The sequence below is a fragment of the Fomitopsis serialis genome, assembly GCF_022376445.1.
Source record: "Fomitopsis serialis strain Sig1Antser10 chromosome Unknown B0H18scaffold_102, whole genome shotgun sequence".
In the NCBI taxonomy this organism is placed as follows: Eukaryota; Fungi; Basidiomycota; class Agaricomycetes; order Polyporales; family Fomitopsidaceae; genus Fomitopsis; species Fomitopsis serialis.
In genome coordinates, this window is record NW_025955062.1 from 57,018 (window position 1) to 74,267 (window position 17,250).

Genomic DNA, 17,250 nt, shown 5'->3' on the forward strand with positions numbered 1-17,250 from the left:
GTTGAGGAGCCGGTGACCGTGGAGCCGGAGATCGAGGAGGAGAGGACCGTGACGGTCAGGCGGAACCCAAGAGCGCGCCGCCAGCCCGCTGGTGGGGATGGTGATTGGTCCATCGATGATGTGACGACTTTGTGCTACGTGCGATACGAACGTTGACGTCTTGACCATCTTTATTCTTGCTCCGTATCCCTTTCGCTCTCTTTATCGGGCAGTTTTTATTTGCTTCGCTGCTGACGAGCTGTACTACCATGCATTGGATCTGCTCCATCTACCCACCGATCTCCGCGCGACACCCACTTCCCTCTTGTATCTTCTCCTAGACACGACGCGACACGATTCACTTACATGACGGATGGAGGTCCTCTCTGCACGGCAATCTACGGCTTTCACTCCTTCTATCGTGGTATAGCTTGATGACGGTGATGAGTAGGATAGTGTAGAGTACTTGCCAGGGCTAACCAGGAGCCCTTTGTGTCAATAACATACACTGCCTCGAGCTCTCCTTTGTTCAGATACAATGTCGACGAGAACGTGGGACGGAGACGACGCACCAAATTTGGATCGGACCAGGATCGGTTATCACACGCGCCATGCGCGACTGCCCTTCTCACTTGTTCATGTGCACTCTCATCCCAGTGGCATAAAGGCGATCTTGACCTCTACCCTCCATCGCCCACGAGCAAACCAGACAATCACTACGCGTACATCGTCTTTGTGCGTCGACGCCCGCGTGAAGCATCGCAAGACGGGTCGACGCCACTGTGGCTTCGCTCGACGCGTCGCAAATCTGGGCCCGATCGCTACCTCATTGAAGACAACGCTACAACTTCGCGTCTGAAACGGCTGTTGTCGTTGTATTGACCGTAACGTCAGTATTTGCAATCTGGCGACCTGCCGACATGCCCTTTGCACGGTGTAGAGTAAGTCGCGTTCAGCGATCAGCACTCGTGGATGACCTTGACGCGTCGTCTCGACCAGGAATACACGGATGATGGCGCACCCCGCCATAGTGGTTGCAGCCGCATAGGAATTGACTGCAGATTCGTACATCCGAGTGATCCGGGGTGGGACTCGGCACCTCCCCCAAGGTCGAGGGCTCAGGTGCGTTGTTGTCTCACACTGTGTGAGTGGGCAGCGTACGGGGTCGCGGCAGTTCGGGGGTGATGGATCTGCTTCATTCCCGGCGTGTCGTGTGTCCGGTCGCGCACCACACACTGATCGTTCCGACACTCTCGGAGCCCCGGATGCGCCCACGACGTGCCTTCTCTCCGAAATGATATTCAATTTGAATCTGATATGATGTTGGCAGTTCGGCGGTGCGCCTGGAGGCCGTGGACGCGGATTCTCAGCAAATGGGGGCGGCCACTCAGATGGCATACCGACAGGGCCGCGCGGCGCTACCGGACGTACGCAAGACTCGGGCTGGAACACAACGCCTTCCGGAGGGGGCAACGGAACAGCTTCGACGGGTGCGTGGGGCACCTCGTCGGGAGGAACATCGTCTGGTGGGTGGGGCGCATCGACGGGAGAAACAACACCTGGCGGATGGGGTACATCGACGGGGGAAACACCTGGTGGATGGGGTACATCAACGGCGGAAACACCTGGCGGATGGGGTAATGCACCTGGGGGAGCATCACCAGGCGCATCGGGTGTACCATCGGGTGATGGGGCAGCAGCACCAGGTGGATGGGGAACAAACGACTGGGGGTCCAACACGGGCGCCGGCAACGGAGGCTGGGATGATAGGACTGGTAGTGGGCCTGCGGCCCCTGCACCGGTTCCCGCCGTGGCCAGAGCGCCCCCTAGGACTGATACATCTCAGACACCATGGCCAGCCGTTGAACAGAACACGGCAGAATCGTGGGGTTGGGCTTCGAATACGGGTGGGGGATCGACATCAGATGCAGGCGGTGCATGGCCCGCCGGTGCGACCAGCAGCGGTCATGGCGGGTGGAATGACACCAGCCAGCCCGGCGCAAGTTGGGGCGTCACAGGCGAAGTCAGGGCTACTGAACCGCCGGAACCACCTGCCCCGAACCCGTTCTCGTTCAGCGAGGCCCCCCAAACCAACACTGGCAGCGGCTCTCGTTCTCGCACCGTATCCGTCTCTGGGGCAAGTAGCGTCACTGCACGGGATGAACCGAGGGTATGTCATTGGGTGCTATTAGTGCCAACTCACGTCACAGCTGATGTCTGAGTAGACAGGTCCCGTCGTCACCAGCAATGCCGTGCACGCTAGGTCCCCCAGTCAGGACGACCGAGGGCTTAACGGTCCCTTTGCTGCGCTGCTTGGTTCGTCGGCAGCAGCCCGAAGGACGTCCTATGCCTTCGACGACCCTACAATAAGCCCTTCAGAGCCAACGTATCTCGCGCAAGGTGACGCTGACCCGGACGAACCTGGTTCTGATGAACAAGCTCTGTCGTGGAAGTCGTTCGTCACGTAAGTCCCTTTGTGCGGTCAGTCGTGGCACGACTCACCACCGCGCACAGGTATATCTACAAGGCGGTCCAGTACCTGCAGGACATCACCGAAGCAAACGCCGCGGGCGACAGAGTCAGGCGGCTGTTGAGGTCGCGGCGGCTGCAGGACGCGAGCGAGGCCGCACGTTCGCCGCTCGAGAAGGCGTACAGCGAACACAAGAAGTCGGCGCAGAAGCTCGAGAAGCGCCTCGAAGATGTTCTCACCAAGCTAGAGAGGTATCCGCTCGATGCGTGCTGGAACGGGTCTGCAGACAACAGCGGTGATCTCGACGCGCTCAAGGAGTATGCGAAGGATCTGAAGGATTACATGGCCGTCATGAGTGAGCATTAATCTCGATTTCTGGGACGTCACTCATCAGTACAATGTCACTAGATGAGCAAATGCAAGGTATTCGTAGACTGCCCGCTGAACCCGTAGCCGACAACCAGCCCCCTCTCTCTGAAGGAAATGAGTCCGACTTCTCGGCAAGCCTGACCAAAGTCGAGAGCCGCATAGATGACCTGCAGACCTACCTCCAGGAACTCGTGACCCATTCGATGCCGACTTCAGTCCAACTCGCCGTCGAGGAGGCAGCCGCCCGGAGCCGAGCCGAACTGGAGCAGCGCACGGCGGCAGCAGAGGCTGCTATCGCCCACGCGATGGAGCAGAAATACGTCGAGATGAAAGAGGAGATCGGTCTCGCGCTCGACACGCTGGATAAGTTGCGTGAAGACGTGCGGTATATCAAGGAGCGCGACTCCAAGTGGTGGCAGGAGGCGTATAAGCTCAACGCGGAGCACGAGGACCTGTCTTCGCGTCTGACAAGGGTATGTCCGCTCCCTGCCCGCTTACCTCCCACAGCTCGTACTGACATCATCCCGATACAGCTCGAGCACGAGAGGCAAGACGCGCTCGCCACGCAGAACGCGAACACGCGCGCCATCAGCGACCTCGAGGCCGCGTTCAGGCGCTTCTCGATCCACCAGCCGACGCCGCCCCCGCCCCCGCCGCCGACGACCGACGAGCTCTGCGCGCGGCTGGCCGAGCTCATGTGGCCGAGGTACGAGCAAGAGGTTATGGCGGCCGTGTCCGCGGTGCAGGACAGCGCGCTCAACCACGCGCGGAAGCAGGAGGAACTGCTCTACTCGAAGGTATACGAGCAGCTGCAGCCGAGCTTGCGCGTCCTCACGAATCTCAATGAGTTCATCGAGGCGCAGCGCTCGCGCGCGGTGGACCCGTCGCCTGCGCTTGCGCAGCTCTTGCAGCAGGCGACGTCGTGATTTTCAGAACTTGTCGAAAGTCCCCCTTATTATTGTCTTCTGTCCAAGTCTCTATCCTGAATGCTCGCTGTCGAGTTTCCGATCTACGTTGTATCTACTACCCAAGTTTCCGTTCTTGTTATTGTTTCAGTCACATATTCTTGTGTAGGTGCGCACGGCGGTCATGCTCATAGTTTCTCAGAGTGGGTCCGTACGGACAGTATAGCCAGAGTGTAGCAGTAGAGCAGCTATTAGAATCTTGGTAATACATATAGCAGTTATGAACAGTGTGACCTTCTTGCGAACTTTTCAATTTCAGGCGAAGGCGCGGCGAATTCTTCGGAAATGTGCCTTCCGGAAGTAGGATGCTATCTGCGACGTTCCGTGTCGATGATGCTTCGAGGGAATACTTTTCCGAAACGCTTCAGAATGTGACTGCACAGAACGGCGGATGCGGCCTCGGATGACATTGAAATATGACGAGCCATTCGTTGTTTGTACAGTACACGACGATCACGGAACACGGAGAGGTTGATCGAGAGAGAACTCACACAACGGCTAGAAACCGAGAAGGATACGTACACCGGCATCCCTCCTGTACTACAACGCGTGCCGCAGCCATTGGTGGCAATTTCGGCCTGAGAAGTCGTATAGGCAGCTGCAGTCAGATGGAGCGCGGGAGGAGACAGTTGTCCAGTGCACAGTAACACTAGTGACGACAGCCACCGGACCAGTAAAGATATACCTGCAGGCAAACATGCACGCGCAGTCTGCCGCAGACGTCGCGTCCTAATTTAAAACATAGAAAACACATGATAGCAACGCGAAAGCGGAGATACAGTACTGTAGATGTAGACGAACCTTGTACTCTATTTCCGCAGGTGACGTCATGTATTAGCAGGTATGATCGCAACGGTACTACTTACGTCGCGGGCCGTGTATGTCGGGAAATGGACGAGGAGCTAGGCCACCGGGGCACGGGGCGATCGCAGAAGGACCCCCAAGCAGAAGAGTCCACAACATGTACAGTTGTCGATGGCGCGCAAATGTCGGCCAGTGGCTGCGGGCCAGGACACGGTCATATGGACGGGGACCCAGACCGCCTTCCAGACGCCAGAGCCCGAACAGCATGCGAGGACACTCTGTACTGAACACGTACAGGAGTCGTATCTCGGCCGGGCAATGACGGCGAACGCGACTCACGAGGGGCGCGGATCTCCTGCGGGCCACGCTCGGCGTATCACCCGACCCGCCGAGGGCATACGCATGCGCAGGACGATAGCGGGCCCCACACGACGGCGCAGCGCACAGCACAATCGGCTTTGCGGATCGGGCAAACCGTGCTCGCGCGCAGGGAGGGAGGGGCGAGGTGCGGCTGGCGCATTGCAGCTGGGAAGACGAGCGGAGCCCCACCGTGCGTTCCTGCCAACCGTGTGCAGCTGAGGCCACGACGGCCTGCGATGCTGTCAGAGGTGACGCGGGTGGCGGTCGCAGCCTCCAACGCATTCAGGGAACGGGGAGTACCGGCTGCTCAGGCTGGACAAGGGTGGGTGCGCCGGAGGAGAGTGTTGCGACATGGATGAGCAGACGAAGACGACGGGTACACCGGCGCCAACAGCGTCCCACCTCCGGCCCGGCTCCCCATTCGGCACGGACACCGAGGGAACGCGCTACACGTGACCGCGCTGCGACGCGTCCGCCGTGACTCAGCGGGCGCGAGGCAATGCAAGCGCGCCGAGGTGGTCGGACGTGCGAGCCGCTCGCAGCACCGCTCGACGGACCACGCTGACGACCCACGCACAGTCATCCTCCGCACAGGCCCGTGGGTTCGTTGGTCATCGCATTCTCATTCATTCGACATCGTCGGCTACTCCTACTGCTAGTACTGCTACCACACCGGCTATGTACAACGAACACTGCACTGGCCCCACTGCTATGCCAGGACCGCTTCGTCATCTACACCGGCCACACTCTCACTCAGAGAGCCGGCCCTGCTTCGTAAAAAATATCGTGTGCTCCGGGATAAATGGTGTGATGGATGCGTGAAAACATAAGATGGGATCGCGACGTGAGTCAGATGAGAGACATAACGAAGTCGAGGAGGAATATTGTTCCAAAGTTCGTAAGGCGAAGAAAAAACCGAGCGTTGATACTCGTCAGCACAGCCGGGTATCTGGATGAGGTACCGCCCCGCGGCCAATGCGATGCGAAGGATTTGCAGAGAAAACTTGTGACGCGCGCGAGGTTCCTGAGGACGCACGAAGGACGAAAATACGACGTGAGGGAGAACTGTCGCCGAGATGAATCCGATATATCACTGGGGGAAGACGAAGATCGGATGGATGGAAAACAAGATGAGACGATGCACAATGGACGAGGCGGACGATCGCACGCGTGACGCCCCTGAGCCGGCAATGGAGGACACATTGGCCGGACACCGTGAGCAGCGCGATTGCGCTGGCGGAGTCTATCGCCGTCTCGCGGTGTCTCGGAGCCTGGAAAGGCAGCGTATGCCTCGGATGGTGGAGAAGACCGGTTGCATGAATGCTGATGTGTGAGGTGGAACAGAGATGGTGCGGGATCTATGTTGGGAATCGTGATGTGTCAGATTGCGCGTTGCTGCGAGACCTGAGACGGCGGCGCGCGCGGAAGACGCTGAACTTCACGCGGAGCGCAAGCCGCGCCCATTGTTGACGGAGCGCGTCAGAACAAGACGGCCTAGCGAACAAACGGATGAGCTTGGAAGAAATATATCCAGGATGCAAAGACACGTACACTTCGTCGGCGCGCTCGCCATCGACCGAAAACTGCTGAGCAGCATGCTCACTGTCGCTCTTCTCAGAGCCACCGTCTACGGAAACCTCCTTCGCCTGAGAGCCAGTTTTCTTCGAGCTCTTCCTCCCCAGAATGGCACTGCTACCACTGCTCCTGCGCGACTTCTTCTTACGCCTCTCCTCTGACTCGCCCTCCAGGTAGTCCCCGAGGAACGGCGTGTCGTGCAATGGCGACTCCTGCAACATACTCGGGGAGTGGTCGTCAAGCGAGTCTACTGGCGACGATGAGAACGGCTGTGGGTCACTGGTGTAGTCCGTGTACGGCACGGGCACGTACGGCCGGTAGGCAGGCGTCGAGTGAACGGTCGAGCTGCGGCGCGTGGCGGCGTGCGACGCGAACGGAGAGTAGTGTGATTGGGACTCGGTGTCGTCGTCGAACACGTCCTCGTCGTCATCCTCACCTGCCTCGGTGGGCCAGTCACGCTCCCACTCCGGGCGCGCGATGGAGTACGCGGTCGAGTACTGGCGGTCGGCGTGGCGGCTGGTGCTGCGGGAGCGCGCGCCATGGCTTGTGCGCCGGCGGCGCGAGCCCGAGGCCGTGCGGGAGGTGGTCGGGAGGACGGGGAAGTCGCGGTAGTCCGGGTCGTGAAGGTCGCCGTGGCGGTCGACGTAGGCACGCGTCTGGGTGTGCTTGTGGCGGGTCGGGCTCGCGGTGGACGCGCTCGAGGAGGAGGAGCCACTGGCGTAGGCCGGGTCGAGCAGGCGGGAGATGTCCGCGGCGCGCGTGCCGGGTGCGTACATGGAGGTGTGGTGGTGGGTGGGGAGGATGGTGGCGATGTGGGGGATGGGCGAGTGGGAGCGGTGCAGGTGGTGGACGTGGCGGTGGGGGGACGGGGGCGGGGACGAGGTGGTGGACATGGCGCGGGGAGGGAGGGGCGGCGAGGAGGGCGAGTGCGATCGGGGCGGGCTATATACGCGGGCATGGGTCGACAGGCAGCGTCGCTCGGGTTGGTCATCGGGCACCCGATCTGGCAGCGCCTGCGGTTTGCGGGAGGTGCCAGGGTTCCCACGGGTGCAGTCCCAATTGACCCCATATTCGCGATATCGCCTGCAGCCACTCGCCGCCGCTCGCCTGGCCGCAACGTGCTTTCCCAGCATGCACCGTGCCAGTCTATTCTAATTACTCCTCCCTCCCTCCTCCCCCTGCCCCTGTGATCCAGCGGGCAGGCCCAACACACGCGTCCGCACACACGGCATCGATAGCCCTCCTCGTCCCGGACGACCGCGCAGGCCATCGCTGCTCAGTCACAAGCCGGGCGCGGGCGCACCGGCACCCCTGCCGGCCCAACCACAGCAGCCTGAATCCACAACGCGGGATGCGCCGACTTCGTCCCGGCAGCAACGCCCAGCCGTCCCCTCGGCCGAGCGTCTGCTGGATACGCGTCGTCTCTACGGCCTCAGCATGCGTGACCCAACCGTACCTATCTCTCGTCCGCATACGCTGGCTACCTGTGGCGCGCCCAGACAGCATCCATGGCCCCTCCGCGGCAGGCCGGGGCAATTTCCACTGTCTCTCCAGCGATAGCCAGGCCAAACTGGTGCCATTCTGTCTCTGTATCGTCATGTCTTGCATGGCCGTACTGCGCCCCACCTGACCCTCTATTCGCTCTCCGAGGAGGCCCACCGCATCGTACCTGACTCATACTGCGCTTGGTCATCCCGTCCGGCTCCTGGAAATGACTGGGTCTACTCAACGCCATGGCTGAATCAGACGCTCCCACCCAATCACTGTCGATGGCTGTGGATCGTCTCCGAGACCGCACGCTATCCATAAGCCAGAGCCATTCCAGCCAGGCGCCGACTCAGCGGTAGACGCGACTACCTTCGAAATGACACCACGCCGACGATGTCGGTGCAGACACTACTCACCCCGAATACAGCCCTCCTGCTGACGCGGGACGTTACTATTAGCAGCATCCATTTCCGCGGCCTGCAAGCTTCTATCCTCCGGCTCATTCATGGATTGTCCTCTTCTTCCACACCTCATGTGGTCCTCAGCCTCAGGATTCGCGGTCGGTGCTACGCGGCGCATGACGCACCATCGATTCATCGCCCACATCGTGTACCCTCAGTTCCGTCTCTGAGCACGACACGCCCGCACGCAAGCCCGCACGCAAGACTCTAATTCCACCCGCGCTAACTCCAGCCTCGATCATCCCACCTCCCCGGCGAGCACGGTGCCCACACGCGCTGGAAGCCAAATTCGCCCGATCCCGGACGTTCAGTACAGGCACCATCCGCGCCTGTCTGACCAGTCCTTCTTACGCGCCCCGGGCTGCAGTGCCGCCGCAGCGCTCGTGCACACGCACACGTCGACCCCGCACTCGCCGCAGCCAACGGACGACCCGATTGGCATGAGATCGCATCTCCTCATCGCGCCCCTCGCTGGTCGGCCCGGCTCGGTTGCCCGTTCTGGCTTTCATACTGAACACCGTCCAGCCGAGCCTGGACGAATCACGTTCAGCCTTCCGCGCATGATCCCCTGCCCATCGCCCTCGATCACTGGCAATCGACTGCTAGTGCGGAGTGGGCAGCCATCCAGGTACATCCAGACACCAGGACACCTGGATCGTCGACACGATGGTCGATGGGAGACGTTCTGGACACGCTGGCCAGCGACGAGTGTACAGATGACTCACAGATGACTCCATGACTCCGTGGTTGGCTCGCCGGGCCAGCGCTCCCGGGCGGTCGCATTCGCACAATCTTATCCGTACGGTCTTCGGTCCTAGGAGATACCGTTCTGGGCAACTCATCCGGGCATCTCGACCTTGCTATGGATCGTGCGCCTCGTATCCCCGGTCGCGACTGTCTGCGCTTGTGGCCCCTCGGCCAGCGATAGGTTCGTCGGGGATCTATCGTTGCTATCTTGAATATTGCGGCGGTCTGGGCGGTCGACAAGCGCGCCGACCTGGCGTTATATCGTGCATCTCGTATTCCTCCGATCCCGATCGTGCTTGCGGGGCGACCCGGTGTGGTGACTGCATACAATGTCCGATTGGAACAGAGTTGCATCAGGATGATCTGCTCTCCGCGGGCCTCGGTCGGGATTGCGGGGAACGCGCTCAACTGGTCAAAGTCGTCACCGGCTTCTCCGGTGCCATGGTCAAAATGGCGATTTGGTCTTCGTCAAAATGGAACAAATGTCGTCTGACCACTCTGCTTGGTTACTGACAGCTTCCCGGACTCCCTCAGTGCGTCTGGAGCGTGTACTGGCTTTCCGTCGTCCCCCCATTCACTGGACCACTAGCCCACGCGCGTGTGTACCGCTCGTTTCGCGCGTGCCATCTACTCTCGCGACTGGTGATCCCGATGAACCTACCGACATACCCCCGCGCAAGTCCGTTAACTCACGGACACGGATCGCTACTGGCCAGCTATGGACGTCCACCCGCGGTGGTCAGCGAGCCTTCTCATCTGCGATTCCTATCTAGATGCATCTCAATCGCTCTTCGTCCGACGATGGGCGGTGGAACTGGATTGGCGTCGCGACTCCGAGGTGGGGTGGAGTGGCGACCGAGGATTTAGCTTGTGCGACGATCTTGGCGCTCGAAATAGCACTGCAGTCAATTTGGCGGGTGGGGTTTGGGTGGAGTGCGGTTTCCGCTGTGAGCGAAGGATGCGGTATGCTTGTCCATGGCGGTGGGTGGGCTCTACGTTCGGCCGCAGAATCAACCCGCCGAGGCGACGCTGCCCGAAGAGTGCTGACCGGAGCCCGACGCTGTGTCCTGAGCCGAGCCGAACAGGCATAGGAGCTTCGCACCCATTCACCACTTTTTTTCGATTTGGCCCTGTGCAAGTGACGCTCCGCGGCTTAGTGAAGAGGCCCGATGTGATTCCGATCGAAGCGAGCGGTTGTCCGAGTGGTCACTAACGAGCTTGTTCATGTTCGCGCGTAGGTGTCCTTCTCTCGATTGGTCGTGTGGCTCACGCTCGCCGAAATGCTAAGGCAGCATTGGAAGCTTCAGGGTATGTTGTGATCATGCTTAGTGTGCGTTCACGCGACGCTGCGTTGCTGACTTGTCGATCGAACATACAGTTTGACAGGGTTACGATAATCCACCGCGGTCCTTACTTCACTCTTGTTGCCATCATACCGAGTGTCCACCGTACGCTAGGGACAGTTGGAAATGCAGCCCCGGCCCTTTCCGCTAGATCGCAACAAGGCCGACGCAGCTGGCAGTAACCTCGTTCCAGGCGGGCTGGGGCGCCGTCGCGCACTCGTCTCCGCCGCCCCGCCAACCACCGTATCCCAACAACCCTATCTCAACTCACTCGTCTCCTTCCGCGTCCTCACCCCCGGCTCGCTTAGCAGCTGTCGCACAGAGTTCAAACCCTCCCGCACGCGTCCTTCACAAGCGAGGACGGGCTCTCTCACGACAGCCTGCGCAAGAGGGCGGACGGAGCATGCGTCGCTGCCTCGTTATCGCGCCACAGCGTGGTCTCGCACCATGCGCACAGAAGACACTCGTTATGGAGAGCCCTGCACGGTGGGGACGTGTAAGTAGGTGCGTCCGGTGAGCACGGTGGGCCTGCGAAGCCAGCTGCGTTCGTCGCTTTCCTTGCCGGCGCTTGGACGCCACCTCGTCGAGACCGCAGCCGCCCTGGGAATTGGCTGATAAGCTTTCATCGTCCAGGCTCACGCAGCGTTCGCACTGTGGAGGCGTGGCCTGGGTACCCGAGGTGATGCCGACTTTAGGTTCAATGGCCCGCAATGTGTGCGTTGTGCGTAGTGGCCAAACCACATTGCGCGAGCCTTGCGAGAATCGGGAAGCTTGACATACATGATCACACGTTCGTTCAGACCTCGATTATACCTCTGACCTGGGCTGCGCTGTCCAAAAGTAGTACAACGGGGCCCAGTCCCACGGCCTCGTGAGTCATTGTCTTGTTTGTGCTGCTCAGATATACAGTGAATAGCACGGTTTTCAGATATTGCATCGATCGTTCAGGGCACCGCGGATTTCGCAAGACACATATCGCCAAATCGTAGTATCCTCATCGTGTATGTTCACAGTCTGGGAGCACAGCTTTGCACATCACTTGTTCTACGGAAGGCTCTATCCCGATATCCTCGCAGGATCTTGATCGCGCGGCACCGTCTGGTATCGATCCGATGGCAAAGTCAGCGGACATAACGTCGCCTCGGCGCGCGAGGATACTCGCCCAGAAACAGCGCGACGCCGCATCGATCAGGATCTGCCCCGGACAGTTGGACGACTCCCCGGACGCACCTGATCACCTTAATTGTTTTGTGCGCGCTGCATAAACCCCTTCCGTGCCATATATCTACACGCTGAGAGTATAACATTCCCGCGGAACATGCCTATCGTCCCATCGAATGCCTCGTTTGTCCACCACAGTCCACAGCCCACCGTGCTGCTGATCTTCGCGTTGTGTCCGGCTTCTGGTGGACGGTTCTGAATGGTGAGTTCCTCCGGTCGCTCGGAGGTATACTGGAACGTGGACTGAGTCGTCGTGCCGGTGGACCTTGGATAGAGCACGATATTGTCGGACTTAACGCCCCGAAGCCTCGTGGTCGCGTGCGTGCTAAGCGTAGTGCATGCCCAGCGGCACAACCTGATAACGGTATTTAGATACGTACGCGCAAGAACAGCGAAGGAGGTGCGTCATAGGTTCTCGATATGACTCATTAGTGGTTGACTCACGTAGCATTGCAAGTGTATCGCTCAGCGGTCCGACTTCCTGTCAGCTTGAACTCGGTGGCATAACACCACAATGTGGACACATCGTTATAGGGTTCCTCAGCTGCGGCAGAGAAGCTGCTGTAAAGTTCATCCACACTGAGGAATTGCCGCTGAATTGGTGGGCACACCATGCCTGGTACGCCTTGCATGCGTAGCGACAAGCTTTCGCCGGTACTCAATGGCTGAATGTGCTCTAGCGAGGTACGTCTTTTGCGTTCTGGATGAGCCTTGACGGACTCGACATTGCCGAAAATGTCAGGAACATGCTGTTTGCAGGTTCCGGTCCCCCGCTCGTCGGCTATACGCTTGGGGTACGGTGAAGCATGCAGGGCTGCTACCTGCTACCCATCATTCCTCGCAGCGAAAACCCTCTTCTCCGACACAGGCGTACAACGCATTGTCTGATAGTTCTCGCATTCAGACTGGCATGCAATATTACCTATTTTATCGGGCATTTGCCCTCTCCGTTAGGCGTGTGCGACCTCGAGGCGCCTTGAGGCGAATTGGGTGAGCAGTGTGATCCTGCTTAGGGTGTCATCAGACTTGTTTCTTTCCAGAAATGCGATGTATCATGCCGGCGTACTGCAGCGTTGCAAGCGGCGGTGCAGTCCAGAAGGGACTGTCAAGTTCGCGTTCTGCGCTGAGTAAAGCCTTCGGCTTTGTCTTTTCTGGGTTCCTGACGACGGTCAGCCCGCTTAGAACCCGAATGGGCGACATCCCGCTTGCCCATGATCGGATCAGCGATCATACACTGAGGTCTCCGAAGTGACGATCGCTCGATCTTGTTGCTGACCGTACTACCCAGATGTTTTCCAGCAGACCGGGACCTCTGCGGTAGCTCAACGTTCAACGTTCAACGCCGGTCACATCCGTACGTCCAACCGCCGGTAAGTTGCATGCGTCTCCTGCGTCTCCTGAAACAACTCGAATGTACTCCGTCTTCTTCGGTCGGCTAGGAATAAAGCATTGAAGCCACGCAACCCGGGTCGGTAGCGGCTACCCATCCAATGCATGTCTCGTCAGAAGCTCGCAACACCCTTCCTATAGGACCCTGCAAAGACCCTGGCTCTCCATTTCCACCCTCGCCGTATCTCTGTACCGTCCACGAGGCCGTTCAAATCATCATACCCAAGGCCACCATCACCAGCAGGCAGAAATGCGAATTTTCTGTGTTGCACCATGCAGAATTTGTCGTCCTCGGCTAGATGCCGGTGCTCTGATGTAGTACTGGAAGGATCACGAGTTTTGGTTCCGCGGCGGGATCGTCCTTTATAGTTACTGTTTATGGTCCCTGTACTATCCGTCGATATATATTCGAGTACAGGGCAAAAGATCTGGATCTGATGCAGTGCTCCCTGACAATGCATTGAACTTGCACTCAATAGACGAGTAGCGATTTTTGAATTGCGCTTGCGCCAGGGACGTTCCCGTGGGGGCGTACAGTAGTTTCCCACGCAGTACGTCATGCGTATAGGAAGGCCCCGAGCGCAGCATCGACGTGAGAACGCTTGAGCCTTGCGACGCAACGCGCAAGCGGACGGCGTGCAGCATCCCTATCTCATCCCGAGGTCTTGCATAACTGTACACCAATTCTGGGTTAGCACCGGAAGACCTAGGGCGCATCTAGTCGCTCATCCAGAGATCAGAACCACGCTGATTGCGAACAATCTCGAACAGTACGTAGTGGTCAATACGAGAGCCTCGGTCTACCGAGGGGCAGACGGGCTCGAAGGGACAGGATCATTGACGTTGGCCCGAGTCGTAGCTAAGTCTCAAGGAGAACGATGGAGACGCAGCCATTGCTGCCTTCGCGAGGTGTCAGCCGTGGTATGTCTCTTCTACATGCGCCGCCAAACACCCGCAGGCTTACTGAGGACTTGTCGAAGGACGGCTCGCGGTTCTGAAGACGGCCGTTATGACAGTCGTACTCGTGGCTGCCATAGGGGCCTTGCTGACCTATTCAGGCATTCTGTGGCATCCTGGCTTTTCGGCACACTCGTCTGTGAGGAGACCGTCATTTGACGATGAACGACCCGGCCGGTTGCCCGGTACGTCGTACGGTACCGTGCTCCAAACACTTGCGTACTGAGATTTTACGGGCGGTAGTCATGGGCTACAACAGTAAGGAGCCTTCCTGAATTCATCGACAGAAACCAGCTGACCGAGCTGAATGCGATAGCTTGGAACGCCTATTATGTACGTTGAATCGCACTCGCGGGCATTCTTGAGTTGACCCAATCGCCAGTGCGACATTAACGAAGATAAGATCCTGAAGACTTCAGACCTCATGAAGTCTCTGGGACTTCTCGTGCGTACCGCTTTGCTTGGCGCACGCCGCTTGGGAATCACGTTCTGCGTATTGACTGTGCACCGGAAGGATCTTGGTTACAACTACGTTAATGTCGATGACTGCTACTCTGAGAAAGAACGCAACTCGAATGGAGATATCGTTGAAGGTAGGCATCGTGTGTCTTCTGCATGTTCTCCTGATGCGAGAGTCCATATTGTAGATCCTGAAAAGTTTCCCTCGGGGATGCGCACACTGACTGACAAGATACATGAAATGGGCTTGTGAGTGTACCATTTATTCTTCCACGTGAAATCTCTGACACCAGTACGTGACCACAGCAAAGCCGGTATAGTGAGCATCGTGTTCGTTGCACCGAGACCGCCGTCATGATGCTATCCGATCATTCTGCAGTACAGCGACTCCGGATGGTTCACCTGCCAGATATACCCGGGTTCCTTCCAAAATGAAGACAGGTCTGTCATTTTGCGTCACCTTTACGTTTGGTGTGCTAATGCCGTGCAGGGATATTAAACTATTCCGGGAAGACTGGAACTTCGATCTATTGAAGTGAGTCTCCCGCTGCTTCAGGGGGCTACTCGTGCTGAACGCGTGTCTTAGGTACGACAACTGCGCGAGTGCGTAGGGCAGAGCTTCATCTCCGCGGGCAGAGACTGATAAAGTTATTTGCAGTACCATTTGACGATGTCATCAAAGAAGGCATGGTCGGAAGTTAGTTTCATGATCGGATGCCGCCTCGAGGATAATCACTGACGAGTGTTCGCGCAGAGTTCCAGCGGATGGCCGACGCCATTGGAAATCTTGCTCAGAGCACCGGCAAGCCTCCGATCCTGTTTTCGTTGTGTCAATGGGGAGAGGTGAGTGTCCCCATGCCCGAACTATGTTCAAATTTCGTTGACCATCCCTACTTTGCTGCAGGAACAACCATGGCTATGGGCCAAGAAGATCAGTCAGACCTGGCGGGTGAGTAATGAATTGTGGTTTCGAATCTTAGGACTCCACTGATGAATGCATTGCAGACCACCGAGGATATTGGCGCAAATTGGCGGTCTGTCATGGATATCCTCAACAGGTTGCCATCCCTCTCGGATGTTTTTGATAAAATATGTTGAGGCGGTATACAGGAACTCATTCATCACATGGGCGAACGACTTCTACAGCCACAACGATATGGACATGGTGCGTTTCCACACCTCTACTTGCGGTGGCCCAGTCTGATGGCGTGGTGATCCTTGAAGCTTGAAGTGTACGTAGGCAATTGGCGTGCTCAGATGATATGGTGACGCTCATGCCTCGCAGGGGCAACGGCGAGCTCTCATATGAAGAGGCCAAGGTGCACTTCACGGCTTGGGCCTTGCTGAAGTCCCCTCTCCTTATTGGCACGGACGTGAGCTTCCATCGTTCTCTGATTCACTGAGCCAAGTGTTCACGAACGACTCGCACGATGTTTCTGAGTGTAGCTCCCATCTGCCTCCGAGGAGACTCTCTCAATTCTCAAGAACGAAGAGATCATAGCGATCAACCAGGACCCAGTTGTCGGAACTAGCGTCGGCCCCTTCCGCTGGGGAATCAACGTGAGTCAATCAACGTTCACAGCCTACTGGATTGAAACCCGCTGAACTGGTTGAATCATGTTTTCAGCCTGATTGGACCTACAATGCTACTCACCCGGCACAGTACTGGAGCGGTGAGAGCGAGAATGGCACGGTGTTCATGTTGGTGAGCGTGGTCGTTGGGGTTGAAGGGCCGTTATAGCATGTTAACGGATATGATACAGCTGAATACCTTGGATGAGCCGGCGGACCTTACATTCAACCTTACGGAGTCGCCCTGGATCAAGGCTGGTCGTCAGTACTCGGTCCGCGTGAGTCGCTTTAGGCCCGTCGCCGAACTTGATTGACCATGCTGACCACTATCTCCGAACACTTCTCCGTCATCTCGGTCGTTGACTATGGCACGTCGATGTTGCATCAACGAATGACGAGTAGGACCTGTGGACGCACACGGAAAACGGGACGGCCATTCGCAGCTACACTGCACACGCGGTACCCGCGCACGGTGTCGTCGCGCTGTTATTGAAAGATGCGGGCGACGAGCCGGAAGGTCTGTGGCCGCCGTGCATGCGCCTGAACTGGTGCATGGCGGAGAACGGGACGCGGTACGATGGGCGCAGTGTGCGGGAGCTGTGAATGACCTGAAAACGAGAGGTCACTTTCTTGAACAAATGGACAGATCAGACGGAGACAGTGGAAATGAGCGGATGTATATCGATGGACTGTATTGTGCTTGACGATCATGATGTATGTATGTACTGCGTGTTTCGTGTACGTTGTTTTGTATGCTTGGAACAGAGGCTGCGTCTCTCTGTACAACTCTTGTGCGTGTCTGCTATGTCCGTTGTGCAGCTGTGCGGATGTTGATGACTCTGGTGGTTCGGGGGGGGGGGCGGACACAACTAACTGGTCGAGACTATATGACTGTGCTGTGTGACCAGTGCGGCCTCAGACTTGCCGTATCCCTCCTCAGCGATCATCGATCAGTTTCAATGAAAAGCTAAGTACATGATCAATGACAAGTCGAAAGGACGCGTCTGCTGTACCAGGAACCCACTTTGTGCATGTGAAGACGAGCCTGAGGACTGCGCAGTTATCCATGTTGCATGTGGGGAGTTGAACGG

The 17,250-nt window shown here is 58.0% G+C and overlaps 6 protein-coding genes across 6 annotated transcripts; 3 read left to right on the top strand and 3 right to left on the bottom strand.

Moving 5' to 3' along the window:
- Positions 1 to 899: 899 nt before the first annotated feature.
- On the top strand, positions 900 to 3,744 carry B0H18DRAFT_958366 (uncharacterized protein; the record flags this gene model as incomplete). The annotated part of the gene is made up of 6 exons (XM_048042687.1): positions 900 to 920; positions 1,310 to 2,149; positions 2,205 to 2,443; positions 2,494 to 2,804; positions 2,858 to 3,291; positions 3,352 to 3,744. The coding sequence occupies 6 exons, from the start codon at positions 900 to 902 to the stop codon at positions 3,742 to 3,744; spliced, it is 2,238 nt and encodes a 745-aa protein (XP_047888293.1).
- A 298-nt stretch (positions 3,745 to 4,042) lies between these two features.
- B0H18DRAFT_36434 (uncharacterized protein) lies at positions 4,043 to 5,276 on the bottom strand. The gene is made up of 3 exons (XM_048037773.1): positions 4,646 to 5,276; positions 4,585 to 4,592; positions 4,043 to 4,512 (listed from the first exon to the last, which is right to left on the bottom strand). Exons 1-3 carry the CDS (start codon positions 5,227 to 5,229, stop codon positions 4,433 to 4,435), a joined length of 672 nt encoding a protein of 223 aa, XP_047888294.1. The 5' UTR covers positions 5,230 to 5,276; the 3' UTR covers positions 4,043 to 4,432.
- Positions 5,277 to 6,305: 1,029 nt separating this feature from the next.
- B0H18DRAFT_1123618 (uncharacterized protein) lies at positions 6,306 to 7,415 on the bottom strand (the record flags this gene model as incomplete). The annotated part of the gene is made up of 2 exons (XM_048034714.1): positions 6,306 to 6,441; positions 6,499 to 7,415. 2 exons carry the CDS (start codon positions 7,413 to 7,415, stop codon positions 6,306 to 6,308), a joined length of 1,053 nt encoding a protein of 350 aa, XP_047888295.1.
- Positions 7,416 to 10,559: 3,144 nt separating this feature from the next.
- B0H18DRAFT_36648 (uncharacterized protein) lies at positions 10,560 to 11,168 on the top strand. Its single transcript, XM_048037782.1, has one exon. It carries the CDS (start codon positions 10,688 to 10,690, stop codon positions 11,063 to 11,065), a length of 378 nt encoding a protein of 125 aa, XP_047888296.1. The 5' UTR covers positions 10,560 to 10,687; the 3' UTR covers positions 11,066 to 11,168.
- A 1,564-nt stretch (positions 11,169 to 12,732) lies between these two features.
- On the bottom strand, positions 12,733 to 12,982 carry B0H18DRAFT_1123619 (uncharacterized protein; the record flags this gene model as incomplete). The annotated part of the gene is made up of 2 exons (XM_048034715.1): positions 12,733 to 12,787; positions 12,849 to 12,982. The coding sequence occupies 2 exons, from the start codon at positions 12,980 to 12,982 to the stop codon at positions 12,733 to 12,735; spliced, it is 189 nt and encodes a 62-aa protein (XP_047888297.1).
- Positions 12,983 to 13,770: 788 nt separating this feature from the next.
- B0H18DRAFT_1034640 (glycoside hydrolase family 27 protein) lies at positions 13,771 to 17,043 on the top strand. The gene is made up of 23 exons (XM_048030261.1): positions 13,771 to 13,891; positions 13,943 to 14,092; positions 14,152 to 14,313; positions 14,372 to 14,386; positions 14,445 to 14,461; positions 14,511 to 14,573; positions 14,643 to 14,721; positions 14,776 to 14,836; positions 14,894 to 14,906; positions 14,967 to 15,028; positions 15,078 to 15,122; positions 15,174 to 15,190; positions 15,246 to 15,284; positions 15,342 to 15,430; positions 15,492 to 15,536; positions 15,593 to 15,645; positions 15,698 to 15,752; positions 15,812 to 15,819; positions 15,873 to 15,960; positions 16,034 to 16,147; positions 16,215 to 16,292; positions 16,351 to 16,437; positions 16,562 to 17,043. The coding sequence occupies exons 2-23, from the start codon at positions 14,050 to 14,052 to the stop codon at positions 16,760 to 16,762; spliced, it is 1,434 nt and encodes a 477-aa protein (XP_047888298.1). The 5' UTR covers positions 13,771 to 13,891; positions 13,943 to 14,049; the 3' UTR covers positions 16,763 to 17,043.
- The last annotated feature ends 207 nt before the right edge of the window (positions 17,044 to 17,250 follow it).

What these genes read in the sequence shown, in the direction of transcription:
- B0H18DRAFT_1034640 (XM_048030261.1), top strand. Translation starts at nt 14,050, where the DNA reads ATGGAGACGCAGCCATTGCTGCCTTCGCGAGGTGTCAGCCGTG. An exon ending in CGTTGTGTCAATGGGGAGAG is followed by an intron (nt 15,431 to 15,491) that starts GTGAGTGTCCCC and finishes ACTTTGCTGCAG; the next exon opens with GAACAACCATGGCTATGGGC. An exon ending in GTCATGGATATCCTCAACAG is followed by an intron (nt 15,646 to 15,697) that starts GTTGCCATCCCT and finishes GGCGGTATACAG; the next exon opens with GAACTCATTCATCACATGGG.
- B0H18DRAFT_36434 (XM_048037773.1), bottom strand. Translation starts at nt 5,229, where the DNA reads ATGCGTTGGAGGCTGCGACCGCCACCCGCGTCACCTCTGACAGCATCG.
- B0H18DRAFT_36648 (XM_048037782.1), top strand. Translation starts at nt 10,688, where the DNA reads ATGCAGCCCCGGCCCTTTCCGCTAGATCGCAACAAGGCCGACGCAGCT.